Source organism: Muscardinus avellanarius (assembly GCF_963383645.1).
Source record: "Muscardinus avellanarius genome assembly, chromosome: 9".
NCBI lineage: Eukaryota > Metazoa > Chordata > Mammalia > Rodentia > Gliridae > Muscardinus > Muscardinus avellanarius.
Window position 1 is genome coordinate 97,401,373 of NC_137795.1, and position 15,005 is coordinate 97,416,377.

At 45.2% G+C, this 15,005-nt stretch overlaps 1 protein-coding gene across 1 annotated transcript in view; it reads right to left on the reverse strand.

The window, feature by feature from the left end:
* The window catches only part of CREB3L2 (cAMP responsive element binding protein 3 like 2), a gene marked incomplete at both ends in the record, with an annotated part of 126,977 nt that extends 114,911 nt beyond the window's left edge, over positions 1–12,066 (reverse strand). The window contains one exon of the mRNA XM_080701454.1: positions 11,965–12,066. Coding sequence (XP_080557580.1) covers positions 11,965–12,066 — 102 coding nt within the window. The remainder of the gene's footprint in view (positions 1–11,964) is intronic.
* Positions 12,067–15,005: the final 2,939 nt, after the last annotated feature.

The following is a 15,005-nucleotide window of genomic DNA, read 5'->3' on the forward strand; positions in this document are numbered from 1 at the left end:
CAGGTGCCAGCCTGGGCCCACATGCAAATCAGTCCTTGGAGATCTTGGCAGTCACCCAAAGGCCACAGGCAGCCCGTCTTTCTCTAGACCCTCTCTAGCAACTCTCTCCTGTAAAGCTTCCCCTGGCTTTCTGTACTTTTCCTGCCAAATCTTTCTGTGTTCTATCTGTACATCTTCTTACCCCGACCGCTCGGTTTTTCTGAACTGGTGGCTTCCTATACCCCCCACCAGACTCCTACCACCCAAATCCACTCTCTGTAGAGACTTCTCCTCAAACTCCAGTCCCAAGTTTCCAAAGGCCTTTGAGGTATTGCTCCTGAGTGAGCCACAAATACGCCAGACACCAAGGCTGAATGGAATTCATCGTCTCCACCAAACCCATTCGCCCTCCAGATATTTCTGTTCTAGGTCAATGGCGCCTGGCTCTACCAAGTCAGAAACGGGAGGAAGTCTTCCGCAACCCACACACACTCCCCACCCTTCACCAAGTCTAGCTTCTCATCCTCCTACATTCATTTGTTCCTCCCTTGGGCATTCAGGCCCTCATGGTGTCTTGCTCTACCTCCTGGATAGAAGAGTCAGCCAGCAGGTCATGAGGTTTCATCAATATGTCCCCCAAGCCAGGGGTGGTGGTGCACACTTGTAATCCCAGCATTTGGGAGACTGAGACAGGAGGATCATGGTTTGTGGCCATCCTCAGGTACTTAGTGAGGCCCTTTGCAACTCAGTGAGAACTTGTTTCAAAATATAAAGACTAAAAAGAAAAAAGAAATAGGGCTTGGGGTGTAGCTCAGAAGTAGAATGCCCCTGGGTTCTATCCCCAGTACTGCCAAAAAGAAAAAAGAAAAAAATCTGCCCCTCAATCCATCCTTTCTAACCATGAGGGTTTCCTTCTTAAAATACAGCTCTGCTTCTGTGCCTCTTTTGACAAAAATTATCCCACCCAACCTCCTACCTACAAAAGAGTGTCCCAATGTTCTCAAAGCATGCAAACCTTTTGTGATCTTGTCTGTCTCTTAAAACTCCCCTCAGAGCTCCCTACTCTCAAACTACATACAGAATCAACCATGACTATATATATATTTTTTTGTACTGGGGATGGAACCCAGCAGCATTCTATATTCTACCTACAAGCTACACCCCCAGCCCTATTTTGTATTCTTTATTTTGAAACAGGGTCTCACTGAATTGCAAAGGGCCTCACTAAGTAGCTGAGGCTGTCCACAAACCGCAATCCTCCTGTCTTAGCCTCCCCAATGTTGGGATTACAAGCGCGCACCACCACGCCCAGCTGACCATGACTTTTTATACACACTTCCGCTTTGTACCTGTTGTTCCCCAAGCCTGGAGAACTCTTCTTTATACATCCACACCCACTGCAAATATCACCTGTCCTGGAGAGTGTCCCCCAACTCTTCCCTCCCTTTCAGATTAGCCATGCAATCCTCTCTGCTACAGAAATACTTTGAACACAACTCTAATGCAAAACACATACCAGATATTTAATGACGTGAAATTCGATGACTTGTTTATCTATCTTCCTTTCCACTCTCCTGGGAGAGCCACAGGGTCAAAACTGTGTACCTGCTCCCTCCCAGAGCAGGCACAGTCTAAAAAGGCAGTTCATAAAGATCCTCCAGTCAGAGGGCGAAGCGGCTGTGAGAGATTCTTCCCCAGGATGTGCGGACAGGAAGCGAGGGGAAGGAAGGAGTTAATGGCGGAAGCTTCAAGACTGCTCAGGCTGGTAACCTTGGATTACATTTCTATTTAACACAACTGGCCAGTGGGGACACATTTTCATCACGAACCCTATTTCCTCCAAGTTTTCTAAAAACATCGCCCTATCAGCTTGAATCCTGGGAGCTCTTTCTCAGCCAAAAGGAATTTCCCTTAACACAAAATCTATTCAGACATTTCCAAGATATGAAATATTCAAAACCAGGATTTTCCACTCAGACAACTAGGAAACTGTTTGTGGATTTTTTTTTTTCTTTTCCCCAGACTCCTTTTACTTGCCAAGAAGTCTAAGGAAGGGTTTTCTTTTTCCTTAATGTTAAAAAAATGTTTCCTACGTCGGTGCCTCTCTGTGTTTCCATTCTTTGTTGTCTGGGTTTTTACTTAGGCAAGGTTTTAAGTCAGAAAGCAGAGACTACAAAATGTCAAGCCACACCTGCCAACTGAGTTGTCCAAAAGAAAAATGCTATCAACTGAATCTCATTGTTTTAATGGCCGATTTTGTATAGACAGGAAACGTTTAATGGTAGAAACACAATACATGAAATACCAACAGGACCTTGGGACCATGTAATATGAATACATATTTCACAGTTAGGGTGTGAAGCACCCTATGAGTTCAAACATCAAAATGCTTTACTCCCCCAAAAGAAAAACTCTCTCCCAAGAGTGAACTGAGGCTTCCAACAAGGAGACATGGATGGCTGGGTGGTTCACAGTAACCTGTCTCAACTCTTTTATTTTATTTTATTTTTTTGTGGTACTGGGATGGAACCCAGGGGCATTATACCTCTGAGCAATGCTTCCAGTCCTAATTTTTTACTCTTTATTTTTGAAACAGGGTCTCACTGAGTTGCAAGGGGCCTCACTAAATAGCTGAGGCTGGCCATGAACCAAGATCCTCCAGTCTCCACCTCCCGAATGCTGGGATTACAAGTGTGCAGCACCACACCTTAAACTCTTAAAAAAAAAAAAAAAATCAAAGCCTTTCAAAAATGTCAAGAAAGCTTAGATAAACAAATTACACCAGAAAAGAGCAATTCAAAACTCTAACATGAAATCATTTAATTTGAAGTCATTGTAACTGAGCCTGGCAAAGGAACTTACACTACATTATCTAAGAGGTTATGTCTGACTTTTGCACTGACCTTCCAACATTTCAAAAAACTCAGACATGTCCCCAACAACTTCCACAAAAGGTTTCCCAAGCCCAAGTGGAAGCAAAAGTCTAGTCAAAACCCTGCCTGTATCCAGTAGGTGACATTGGCTCTGAAGCAGCTATGTCCCAGGAGTGACTCATGAACTCCTGCTGTATTTATACTGCAGGAGGAGAACTGAGTCACCAAAATCTCCAGAGATAAATGGATCCAGTGATAGAGGAGATCAAAATTTCCCCATCTCTTCTTAGTCAGAGTAAACATCACAAAGATTCAAGGTTTCTCCAAGCAGAGTTGTTCAGCAACTAGACTAAGACTGAGAAAATTCTTGGGTCAAACTCCAAAGATCCCCTGCTTTCTATCAACAAACAACAGATAGGAAGATCTAGGGACCAGCTGCCTTGAAGTTGATAAAAAAAAAAAAAAAAAGGTCACGGGAGTGTACCGAAAGAAGAGAAAGTTGAGCACGGAATGCTTACAGTGGACAGGCAACAAGGAAGGTTGTCTGTGAAGGAGGAAAATTGAAGCCACCGAGTGTCGCAGAAACCAACGCAAAACAAAACAAAACAAAACAACACAAAAAAAACGAGTTCTGCGATGCCCCTATGGTTAGAATGGCCAAGTACTTCCATTAGACCCAGCAGGCAGACAGAGGAAATATTATTGAATTTAGCAGGTAGGGAAGTTTGGAGGACCATGGATCAGTGATGGGAACCAGAGTGCAGTGGTCTGCCCGGGAGGGCAGAGCGAGAGAGAGACCGGAGGCCGCAGCTGCTGGCTGCTTATTTGAGAAGATCTGGTCATAAACAAAACAGGGAAAATGAGTGAGAAGGAGCATCTGGCAAGCAGGTGTCGGAGGCAGGAACCTGTGTTTAGAAGCAGAAGGTAGAAGCCGGAAAGAGGAAATACAGACGCACAAGAAAGAAAAATTATAGGCCCCCTCTGCTTCCCGCATGATGTCAGACTTCAAAGGTTGGGACATCTTGTCCTGAAAAGGAAGACGTTTGACTCGGGGGACACGGTGGAAAAATGCATCTATTATAGGCCAGGTAATGACAAATGATGGAACTGAGATCCAAGAGATACGCCCAAGGTCACCGTAGAGCCAGGGGCCCTCAACACCCAACCCGCCTGGAGCAAAGGCTCGCCCCTTCCACAAAGGCAGAGGAATCCGGCCACCCCAGGTGGAAGCCGTCTTCAACCCTCCACCCTCTCATTTCTTCAAACAAAACAAAAAGAGACACTGACACTGAAGTGCCGGAGTCACCATCATAGCAAACGTTCACATTTGCAGAACTTTTTAGAAGAATCCAGTGTTTAAAAAGGTATATGAACAAAAGAAGCCAAGGCTATCTAGCTTATCCATTCTCTGGGATTGTCCTGCCCAATATTTGTTTGTTTTTGTTTTTGTTTTTGTTTTCTGTGTGTATAGCACAGGAGCATTCTACCTCTGAGCCACCACCCCAGTCCTATTTTGTTTTTATTTTGAAACAGGGTCTCACTAAGATGATGAGAGTCTCACTACTCGCTGAGGCTGGTCCTCAAACCTGTTATCCTCCTGTCCCAGATTCTCAAGTACTGGTAACAGGTGTGCGCCACCATGCCCGGCTCTGCCCCACGTATTTTAGCACTAAGGGATTATTATGTAACTCTGAACATCCTAAATTTGACTTAAGTGAAAGCCGTGAGGATACAGAAATGACAGTTGCATCTCCTGTCCTCAAACAGCTTGCGATCCATCTGGGCAAATCTCACCACTCCCGGTCTCCGATTCTCCATAGAGAAACTGGGCCATAACTTCCTATGTGCCTCATGCAAAACCGACACAATAGGTTCAAGGAAAAATCGAAGTCATTTAGAACTTTATTTGGAAGAGCCAGAGATCATTCGATGAGTGGGGAGAAAATGGAGTAAGTTCAAGGTTCATCCAATGAAGGCGAAACTCATCATTTCCTTTTGTTTCTGATTTTACAGGGACAGAGAACATAGACACCCTTCTCTCACTCCTAAGATCATTACTTAGCCAAGCCAGATGCCCCACCAAATGCCCCAAGAGAGTCAGCAGACAGGTGAGATCTATGCCAGGCTGCGGCAGGCAGTTTGAGCGACAAATAGGCACAGGTGGTATCATCAATATTTTAATAGCCATATGTAACGGGAAAAACAGTTTCTTTGAAAAATGGCATTTGGCTTTCTGCCTGCTGTGGGACCTCCATCAGAACAAGTCATTCTTGTCTTGCTTGGTGAGCAAGATTACAGGCTCAGCTAGCTACTTCCATTCCTGGGATCTGACCCTGATGCTGAGAGTCCAGATAATATAGTTAATTCTACACGTCCTAGTTAATGAATCAGGACACAGCCATTCCCCGCCAACACCCACCCTCCGTGAAGAGCCTCTGTGCATATTTCAGAGAGACTCTTCCTGCCTCTGAATGGGCAACCAGATCACCGCTAAATAATGTTCCTGGAACTTTGCGAGCATTTGGGTTTGCTCTTTGGCTCTCAGGGCTAATTACTGTGGATATTAAAGCATTTTCCAGTTGCTAGCCCATCTTTGTGTGAAAACAAGCATGTCTTTGTAAAACAAACACATTTTTTCACTAAGAACTGTCAACTCAGATTATTGTACTAAAAGATGAAGCCGGTTCCATCTCCAGTATCTCTTCCACTCCCAAATAATTAACCTAAGCCAACCAGAGAAATCCCAAACTCCTGTCCAGCCACTAATTTAGCAATGGTCATGTGACCCAATCCTTACCAATAAAGTTCTGAGAAAAATCAAACAGGGACTATTAAGAATTATGTCCATCTTAAAAAAAAAAAAAAGACACAGGACAAGATCACCTCTCTTCTTCCTCTGAACATTATCATTTTGCACGTAACACCTCCTATATCCATCATGCCTCCAACAAAGGTGGATGGAACCAAGACCCATAGGAACACTGAGGATGTGCTGAATCATTCAAACAAGGACCTACATTTTCTAGGCCTCTTGCAACATGGGATAATAATTTACTTGCCTGAGCCAATCTGGATCAACTTGGGGATACTGCAGCTGAAGCATTGCAATACATTCTACTATTAATCAAGGTGCAGCCTTCCTCTGCAAGCGCAACCTCACTTCAGAGCTACTTGCTGCCACAGAACATCACAGAGCAGAGAGATCTCCCAAGAAGGACAGCAACTACAAAACTCTGTGCCTCCTCTTGCCTCTCAGGACCACGCCTGTGCCGATCTTCCCCCAACCCACATGAACACCACAAGAACAATTTCAGAGATGATAAAATAGTAGGTCAAAGATTTTTGTTGTTTGGTTTTGGGATACTGGAGGTTGAACCCAGAGGCATTCTACCTCCAAGCTATAACCCAACCCCATTTTTGTTTTTATTTTGAAACAGGATCTTGCTAAATTGCTAAGGCTGGACTTGAACCTGCAAGCTTCTTGTCTCTACTTCCCAAGTACTGGTATTACAGGTGTGCACCACTGTATTTTTCTTTTGTTAAGCCAGTGGGGGGGGGATCCTCTAAAGCATAAATTAGCCACACTTGAGCAAAAGGTTGCCTTATTTAAAAAAGCCACACATATGGAATAACGGGGAGATCTGGAAGGTTCTCTGCCCCTTCCCAACCGTTTCTCCCCTACCACCTGGCTAGTGCCCAGAGTTCTCCATTTAGTGGTAACATGTTTAGCCTTACTACTATTTTAAATTTTCCTGTAAGTTTATCAAATCTTTCCTGAGAGCAAAATTTGAAGAGGTAGAAAGAGAACATCATTACGATGAGCCCTAGGGGCCGAGGAGAGAGGAGAACATGAAACGGTTTTAGAAGGTACAGAAAGGTCAAATGAAAGCCTTGAAGACAAATTATACTTATTTCAAATGTCACGTCCTGCCAGGTGTGGTGGCGCACACTTGTAATCTCAGTGCTTGGGAGGCTGAAATGAGAGGATCATAGGTTCTAGGGCAGCCTTGCAACCTAGTGAGGCTCTCAGTAACCTGGCGAGACACTGTTTCAAGCAAAATAAATAAATAAATGGCTGGAGGTATAGCTCAGAGGTAGAATGCCCCTGATTCAATCCCCAGTAACACTCACACGCGCGCGCACGCGCACACACACGTGTCCTGCTCAAACTCCATGCTAATTTAGCTGATGGAGGTCAAGTGACCATAAGTGATAATATTCTCAGCCAACGAGGCCCCAGGCCCTCCTTCAGAACCTGGCCAGGGGTCAATCACAGGAGATGAGCCCCAGCTAGAATACCAACCCCAAACTTCAATATCCCATTGGAACCTTATCAGTCGTTGAGCCTGCCGGGAGGAAGAGGAAACCACCAGCCTGTGAGACCCGCCAACTGCTTCTCAGCAGTCAGTTCAAGACCTGGAGGCCAGATGTTCCCATCTGGCCTGGGCAGGTTGAGTGTTCTCTTCTTTCCCTGTCTGGGACCAACCATTTCACTGTAAGAACTGACCAGAGTTAAAATCTGAGTAGCATAACCACTCAATAAATATTTTGCATTTAAAACAAGCAGAACAACTGTTATTTTTGCAGACTATTGCCTATGATATACTTTTCAAAAAGGACTCAATAGCTGCAAAACCATTTTTATAAAATCTTTATTTTCCTGTTGGCTAAACAAGGATATAAAAGTTACCAAGATCACAAGGTTTATCATACACAAATCCACTGCCAACCTCCACCCCAGAGGCCTTTGTACTAAGCATTCCTACTTTCAATATTCTTCATCCAAGACCTCCAAAGACTGGAGCGGTCCTGAATTTTAATAGAGCTTTGAAGGTCCTTTGCCCCCAATGACATTCAGATAGAAGTTACCTCCGGTCCAGTTTCAGAAGATGCCTTCAAGATGTAATTCTCCATTGTCTAAACACATCCAAGAGATGGAAATTTGAATGGTCCTAATGGGTATAATGTCAAGCTAAGCCTCTTTCCCTGTCTTGACCTCTAATCCCCCAAATCCCTTTCCAAGAAATAAGAAGTTATTCATTTTTTAGACATTCTTTCAGACGAAACCTGTGAATATATAATATACATAGATAAAATTTGCAGGCCATTTTCCTCTTAAAGTTGCAAAAAAAATACTGTGTGCATGTGTGTCGCTATTACTATGAATTATATTATGATGTGAGACTATAAGACTGTAATGCACCAATACAAGTAATAAATAAATAAACTGCAAAAACCCACACGTAGTTTCTGGAAATGTAATTGGCACATAATCTTAGAGGAACACAATATGAATGTAAGAAATGCCCAGCATCCTTGGAGAAAGAGACACGGTTTCTCCCAGGGATATCTAACCCTAAGAGACCTGCTCCTCTCTCCTAGATCTGCCATCTTTTCTGAACACACTTTTAATCTGTATCTAGTCTGGAAGTAACCACTTTCATAAAAGTATTATTCCTATTCACTAAATTAAAATAATATTCCATCATCTGAAAGGAAATTGTGTGTGTGTGTGGGGGGGGGGGTGCTAGGGAGTGAAGCCAAGACCTTGAGAATGCTAAGCATGTACTTTACCATTAAACTATACCCCAGCTCTGAAAACTAAGCTTCAAGAGGAAGCCCAAGGGTTTTAAGCAATTTGGGATCTAATAGCAAATCTCCATCGGTCCTACCTCCGCGCTCTATTATGTTTTAGACTTTTAATCTGTCTCCTCTAAGCCTTTGTCCTTGTGAACCAAAAAGGCTTGCTATCGAACCAAATGAGAAAAACACTGCTCACCGTGGTTCACAGAAGGCGCCTGAGAAACACACCAAGCCTAGCCGTGGGCAACGGGAACGTTCTGTGTTTTCTGACATCAGGTATGTGACAGGTTTGCTAAAATGGGGCATTAACAATCACCCAAGTGGTAATGAAATCTCTACTTAGAACAATGAAAGCCACCATGCCAAGAAGGCGTGGTGGCTGCCATTGTCAGCCCCTGTTAAACATTAGCTGCTTTGGGGCTCAGGAACTTCTGTGTCCCAGTCATTGTCTCCCAATCTCTTACTCAGATCCTTCTCTTTAGCTCAAGATTCTTCATTCCTTCAGCATGACAGGCGAGAACTCGGGCTCTGGAGACAGGCGAACCTGGGGTGGAATCCAGGTTGTGTTACTAATTAGCTGTGGGCCTGGGCCAAGTTGTTTAAACGCAGTAAGATTCAGGTTTCGCGTATGTAAAATGAGAATTAAAAAGATGGCTTGCTCACTGAATCATTAAGAGGGATAAATGATACAAAGCTCTAAATACAATGTCTTTCAGCAGGACCAGCAACATAATTTGTGGGAGCCAGTGCCACATGAAAATAAAACGCGGGGCCCCTGTTCAAAAACGATGAAGAATTCCAAGATGGCGACCGAGAGTGGGGCCGCCTAGGAATACACAGGGGCGAGAGCTGCGAGGAGCCCTCCTTTTGAGTTATCGTCATCTCTGACTGCTCTCCCAACTTATAACCTGCCCCCTCGACACACCGCAGACTCCTATCCCTGTGCAAGAAACCCGGTTCATGCAACTTGGAAAATTTCAGTGGGTCATTCCAAAAACAGACACCGGTATCTCAGAAGTAATCTGTAGTAGCCTATATTTACAAGGAAAAGAACTTACCCAGATGGGAGAATCTAAAACATTAGATGATAGCACCACAGACTCATCTCAGACACCCTCTGGCTTTTTACCACATGGAGTGAACACTCTCACCCCTCTGAACCCGCGTGCAGACGGCTGGCGAAGATCACTCCATTCAGTACCACAGCTGGCCCTTCCTCCCTCCTGAATTCTTTATCCCCAATTACTCTGTTTGCTTTTACTTTCTTCATTGTTATTTACATTGTACAATATACAATATCACTTATTTCTCTGTGTTTCATTTGTTTATTTTTTCCTATGAGTTTGTACATAGACACACACACACACACACGAACACAAGCTTCTCAAGATCAGGAATTTCTGCCTGCTTATTTTTGTTCAGATGTGCGCCAAGTGCTTACAATAATGTATGGCACTTATAGGCTATTCAATAAATATTAACTGAAAGGATAAACAGACCCCCATCCTTTTACCATGTGGAGATTCAGGGAGGTTGGGTCCCTCCTTCCACATTATGGACAAATGACAGTAATAAACAGATCTGCACCCGGATCCACAACAGAGTTTAAGGCATGAATGGGAACGTTATCTATTTTCAAGCTCCCTCCTCTTAGTTCAAAGGAATAGAATCCAACTGCCTGCCCTACTAAGCGCAATACCTCTTTCAACACTAGTTTATATACACAGTTTGTCGCGATGACCTGCAGCAGCGAGCAGGGGCATTGGAGGAGTGAGCTGTTCTGAGGCAGACACCAGACTAAGCAGAGAACGTAATAGTCATAAAAACGAGAGGATCAGAAGAAAAACGATGCCATATGACTGCCTTACCACAATGACACAGAAAACCAGAGCCACTAACATCAACAAGAATGTGAGGTCTCTATCCTTGCAAGTGTGCGTCTAGATGTTAGTGAGAGACAGACCATGTTGTCCCTCCTGGTCCTGGACTTAACGCCACGGTCACAGTCACAGGTAGCTAGCTTCTTCTCAGCCCTGGGCCTGAAGCCTCACAACACAAGCCGCAGGGTCCAGGATGCCTGTATATAATTCAGCCCAGCTTCTGAAACACAGCCCGGGGGCTGTGGCTTTACAGCTGCTGGGTGGGACGTTCCCAGAGTAACAGTGTGTTATATTTCAGAACAAAAGAGAAGGACTGCCCCTCCACGCACAGTTGAAACGTAGCTCATATTGGTATCAACATCTGGAACACCCATAATCAGAAGGTGTTTGAGGGTCAACATCCTCTAGGTTCCTTGCGGAGAACAGGAAACACATCTGGGCCCCCCATCCAAAGGCACCCACATGTTCTCTCCTGAGGACAGCTCTGTGAGCAGAGCCCAGAGAATCATGCTGAACATCTGGCTTTCGCCCCAGCATGAACTACCACACCCTCTCAGCTCTGTACTCTGAATTTTCCCAACCAGCCCTTCTCAGCCACCTCAAAGCTTTCTGGTGAGAATCGGTGGTAGAGGCCCTCATCATCTCCTTTCCCAAAATAATGTGGGCCAGAGGCAAAGGCCAAAGAGGTGGAGTCTGCAGGCCCGTTTTCAAAAGTTTCAAATATCTTGGTACCAACCCCACTAAAAGAACCGTGGAGGGAAAAGCAGCCAACCCACTCCTTTCCTCCTTGGCGGTTCCCTCTCATTACAAACTTCTACTCGGATACAAAAAGAAACAAAGAGATAAAGAGATCTTGGACAAAGCCATATTATCAGTTCTGGCTACTGGAAACAAATTTTCATTTTGTAATTTTTAATGCCAAAAAGAAAAAAAAAAAGAATTGAAATTGAAAACGTCCACAGCTCTTCGACAGCTTCATCTCCAAAGAGGTTTCTGAAGCATCCAGGGGACATGGAACTGGTGTGGAGCTACCCCGACCTGCCCTGGTGTCTTTCTGAAATATGCAAATGCCTCTTATTTTCCTGACTCTTTCCTCTAAAGAGCGAGTCTTTCCTTTAAAAAGGAAGGAAGTAGATTTCTTGGCAGTACAGTTTAAGAGGCCAAATAAAGCAGCCTTCCTCCTTTTGTGGAGGAGGCTTTTCCAGCAGACACATGCGCACACATGTGCTTTTAAAAATACAAATAAGGGAGAGAGAGAGAGGGAGTGTGTGAGACAGCTGGAAAGAAAATGCTACTTTAGCTTATCCAGGTTTGTTTAAAAAAAAAAAAAACCTTCCCACAAAAATCAAGCAGGAGGCATGCAATTCTCAAAACACCCCCCCCCCTTTCCTGCAACAAGAAGAAACGGGGTGGGGGGAGCCGTCGATGGTGTAAGAAAAAAAAAAAAAGCTTAACTTGCTAAAGAAATAAAAACGAAGTGTTATTGCTCTTAAGAAAGTTTCAAAGGGCGGGGCTTCTTCATCTGCTCAGACAGCAAAACTCTCTCCAGACCTCTTGGTTAGGGCCTCCCCACTTCCCAGTCTCCAGCTGTTACCCAAGGGCAACACCTCCCCTTCTCCAGCCACCCGGGCCCGCCGCCCAGGCCTCACCGTGGGGTACGCGAGGGCCTCGGTCTCCGCGGGCTCTGACAGCTCGCTCAGCTTGCGGTCCCACTGCAGGACGCTCTGCTCCCCGCTCTCCAGCACCTCCATGGTGGTCCGGGCCGCGCAGGGCCGAGGATGCTGAGGGCAGGAGGGGGCCGAGCAGAGGCGCCTCGGACCCGCGCGATTCCTCTCTCCGCGTGTGCGTGCGTGTACTGGTGCGTGTGCGAAGAGCTTACACACTCGGGCAGGAAAACGTCTGCTTCCCTGCCTGAGGGAGAACGGTCGGGGGTCCCCGTCCCGCGTCCTCGGAGAGCTGAGGATTCCCGGGGACACAGCAGTCCAGGTCTCGGACCACAGGCTGCAGAGGTTAAAGAGGGATGTGCATCCGAAACTAAGGTGGCAAATCAGCTCGCATCCCAACCTTCGCAAAAGCCCACTTTCCACTACAGCCCTAGACACAAACTTTGAGACTCCCCAGGGATCCCCAGCTAGGCTTCAGGACCCAGCTGCGACCCCGCCTCCCTCTAGGGAAGTAACCAATCGGATGTTTGCCTCGCCCACCGTAACCAATCAGAAGTCTGTTTCTCCTCCCTGGCCCGCCCACAAAGGCAGAGCCGCGGGAAGTCTCCGCCCCGGCCCTGGAATGTGGGCGAGGAGCGCCTTTGACGTCACCAGGGAACAGCCCCCTGCGTGAGCGCAGCCAGCTGCCGGAGGCCGGCTATCGCGGACCAATGGAGTCCTAGGGTTCGAAAGTGATGGACGGAGAGACTGACCAATAACAGAGGGAAATCTTGGAGGAGCAGCCAGTCAAATAGCGACAAGAATACATTTTATAAAAGAGGGCGGGTGGACCCAGTCTCCTCCCTGAGAACCCGCAGATACTACAGTTCACGGAGAAGGGAGCTAGGGTTGCTGCAAGGCAGAATGTCGCAGAATTTTGTAGAGAAATGGAAGAGACTTAAGTGTTGTCCAAAATATAACCAACTACATTAACTCACTGCAGTCTCTATTTTTTAAATTACATATGCACAAATATAAACTTTCCTTTTAATTCACGAATTTAGATTAGCACAGGAACTGACAACCAAACTATTATTGCTTTAAACATTTTTTTGCACATTTTCTGTTTATACTCGTCTTCTTACATGTTTTAATGGGTTTCATGTGTGTGTGTGTGTGTGTGTGTGTGTGTGTGTGTGTCTGCGTGTGTGTGTTTTACTGGGGATTGAACCCAGGGGCATTCTACCTCGGAGCTACAAGAACTACAACCCCAAGTCATTTTTATTTTATTTTATTTTTTTATTTATTGTGGTTCTGGGGACGGACCTCAGGGGCATTATTACCTCCGAGCTACACTCCCAGCCCCAGTTTTTCTTTCTTTCTTTTTTTTTTTTTTTTTTTCTTGCGGTACTGGGGCTGGAACCCAGGGGCATTGTACCTCCGAGGTACACCCCCACCCAGCCCTATTCTTTAGTCTTTTTTATTTTTATTTATTTATATTTATATTTATATTTTTTCGCGGTACAGAGGATGGAACCCGGGGACATTGCACTTCCGAGCTACACCCCCAGCCCTATTTTTTAGTCTTTTTATGCAGTAATAGGGATGGAACCCAGGGGCATTGTACCTCCGCCCTACACCCCAACTCTAATTTTTTAGTCTTTTTGTTTTTTTAAAGAGTCTCACCGAGTTGCGAAGGGCCTCGCTAAATAGCTGAGGCTGTTGGAAAACCGCAATCCTCTAGTCTCAGCCTCCTGGATGCTGGGATTACAGGCTTGCGCCACCGAGCCCGGCTTTTCTTTTTTTTTTTAATTATTTATTATTATTTTTTTTATGGGTGTCTCGCTACTTTGCAGAGGCCATCCTGGAACCTGCGATCCTCCTATCTCAGCCTCACAAATACTGGTATTACAGGTGTGTGCCACCACACAGGACTTCTTAATTTCTTTCATTCACTCCACATTATTGATAAGTGCCAATGAGGAACCCGGTGTAGTGGCACCTGTAATCCCAGTACTTGGGAGACGGAGACAAGAGGATTGCGGGTTCCAGGATAGCCCCAGCAACTGAGTGAGACACTGAGGGAGGGAGGAAGGGAGGGAGGGAGGGAGGAAGGGAGGGAGGGAGGGAGGAGGGAAGGAAGGGAAGGAAAGCAAGCCAGTGATATGCTTTGCTTTTTTAGATCCCGGAGCCGTGAGCTACAGTTCTACTTTCCATAGAGGTTTTCTTCCAATGAACTCAGCCAATAAGCAAATAAATAGCATGTGATATAAATTTAGGAAGTGTTAATTGCTATTAATAAAAATAAAAGCAGGGTAAGGAGGTGGAGCCGTTGGGTGCTATTTCAGATATTCATCCAGAAAGATTTTTTCTGGCTAGGTGATATGTGAGTGTCCTCTGAATAAAATGAGAGGTAGGAGCAGGTATTTTTGTGACTGCAGGAAGGTGCACCTGGCGCTGTGTGAAGAAACCCATGAGAGCAAGGCCTGAAGATGGGCAGGAACCAGATCATCCCACCTGCCTCCCTTAGAGAACAGATGGCCTCGCCTAAAGAAATTTCCCCCAACATTGTGGTTTTTGTTCCTCCTTCTTGGTTCCTCCTTTTAAAGATCTAGTCCTTGAAAATATACTTTCCCTGTCTTAAAGACAAAGTGGATTCTAGATGTTTCTTGCAATGACACATACAAGTATCGGGGATTGCTTTGCCACCTTGATTGTAGATGGGAATGGTCAAATTTTACATTGTCTTGAAGTACCAATTTATCTTGTAAACTACATTTTTCTGGTACTATCTCCTGGATTTTTTTTTTAAATGGTATTTGGGATTAAACCTGGGAGAATTCTACCTCTAAGCCACACACACCCAAACCTATTTTAATTCTTGATTTTTTGTTTTTGTTTGTTTGTTGGTTGGTTGGTGGTACTGGGGATGGAACCCTTCTACCTCCGGGCTACACTCCCAGGCCTATTTTATATTTTTATTTGGAAACAGGGTCTCTTAAGCCAGGGAGGCTGGCTTCGAACCTGCGTGATCCTCCTGTCTCCAC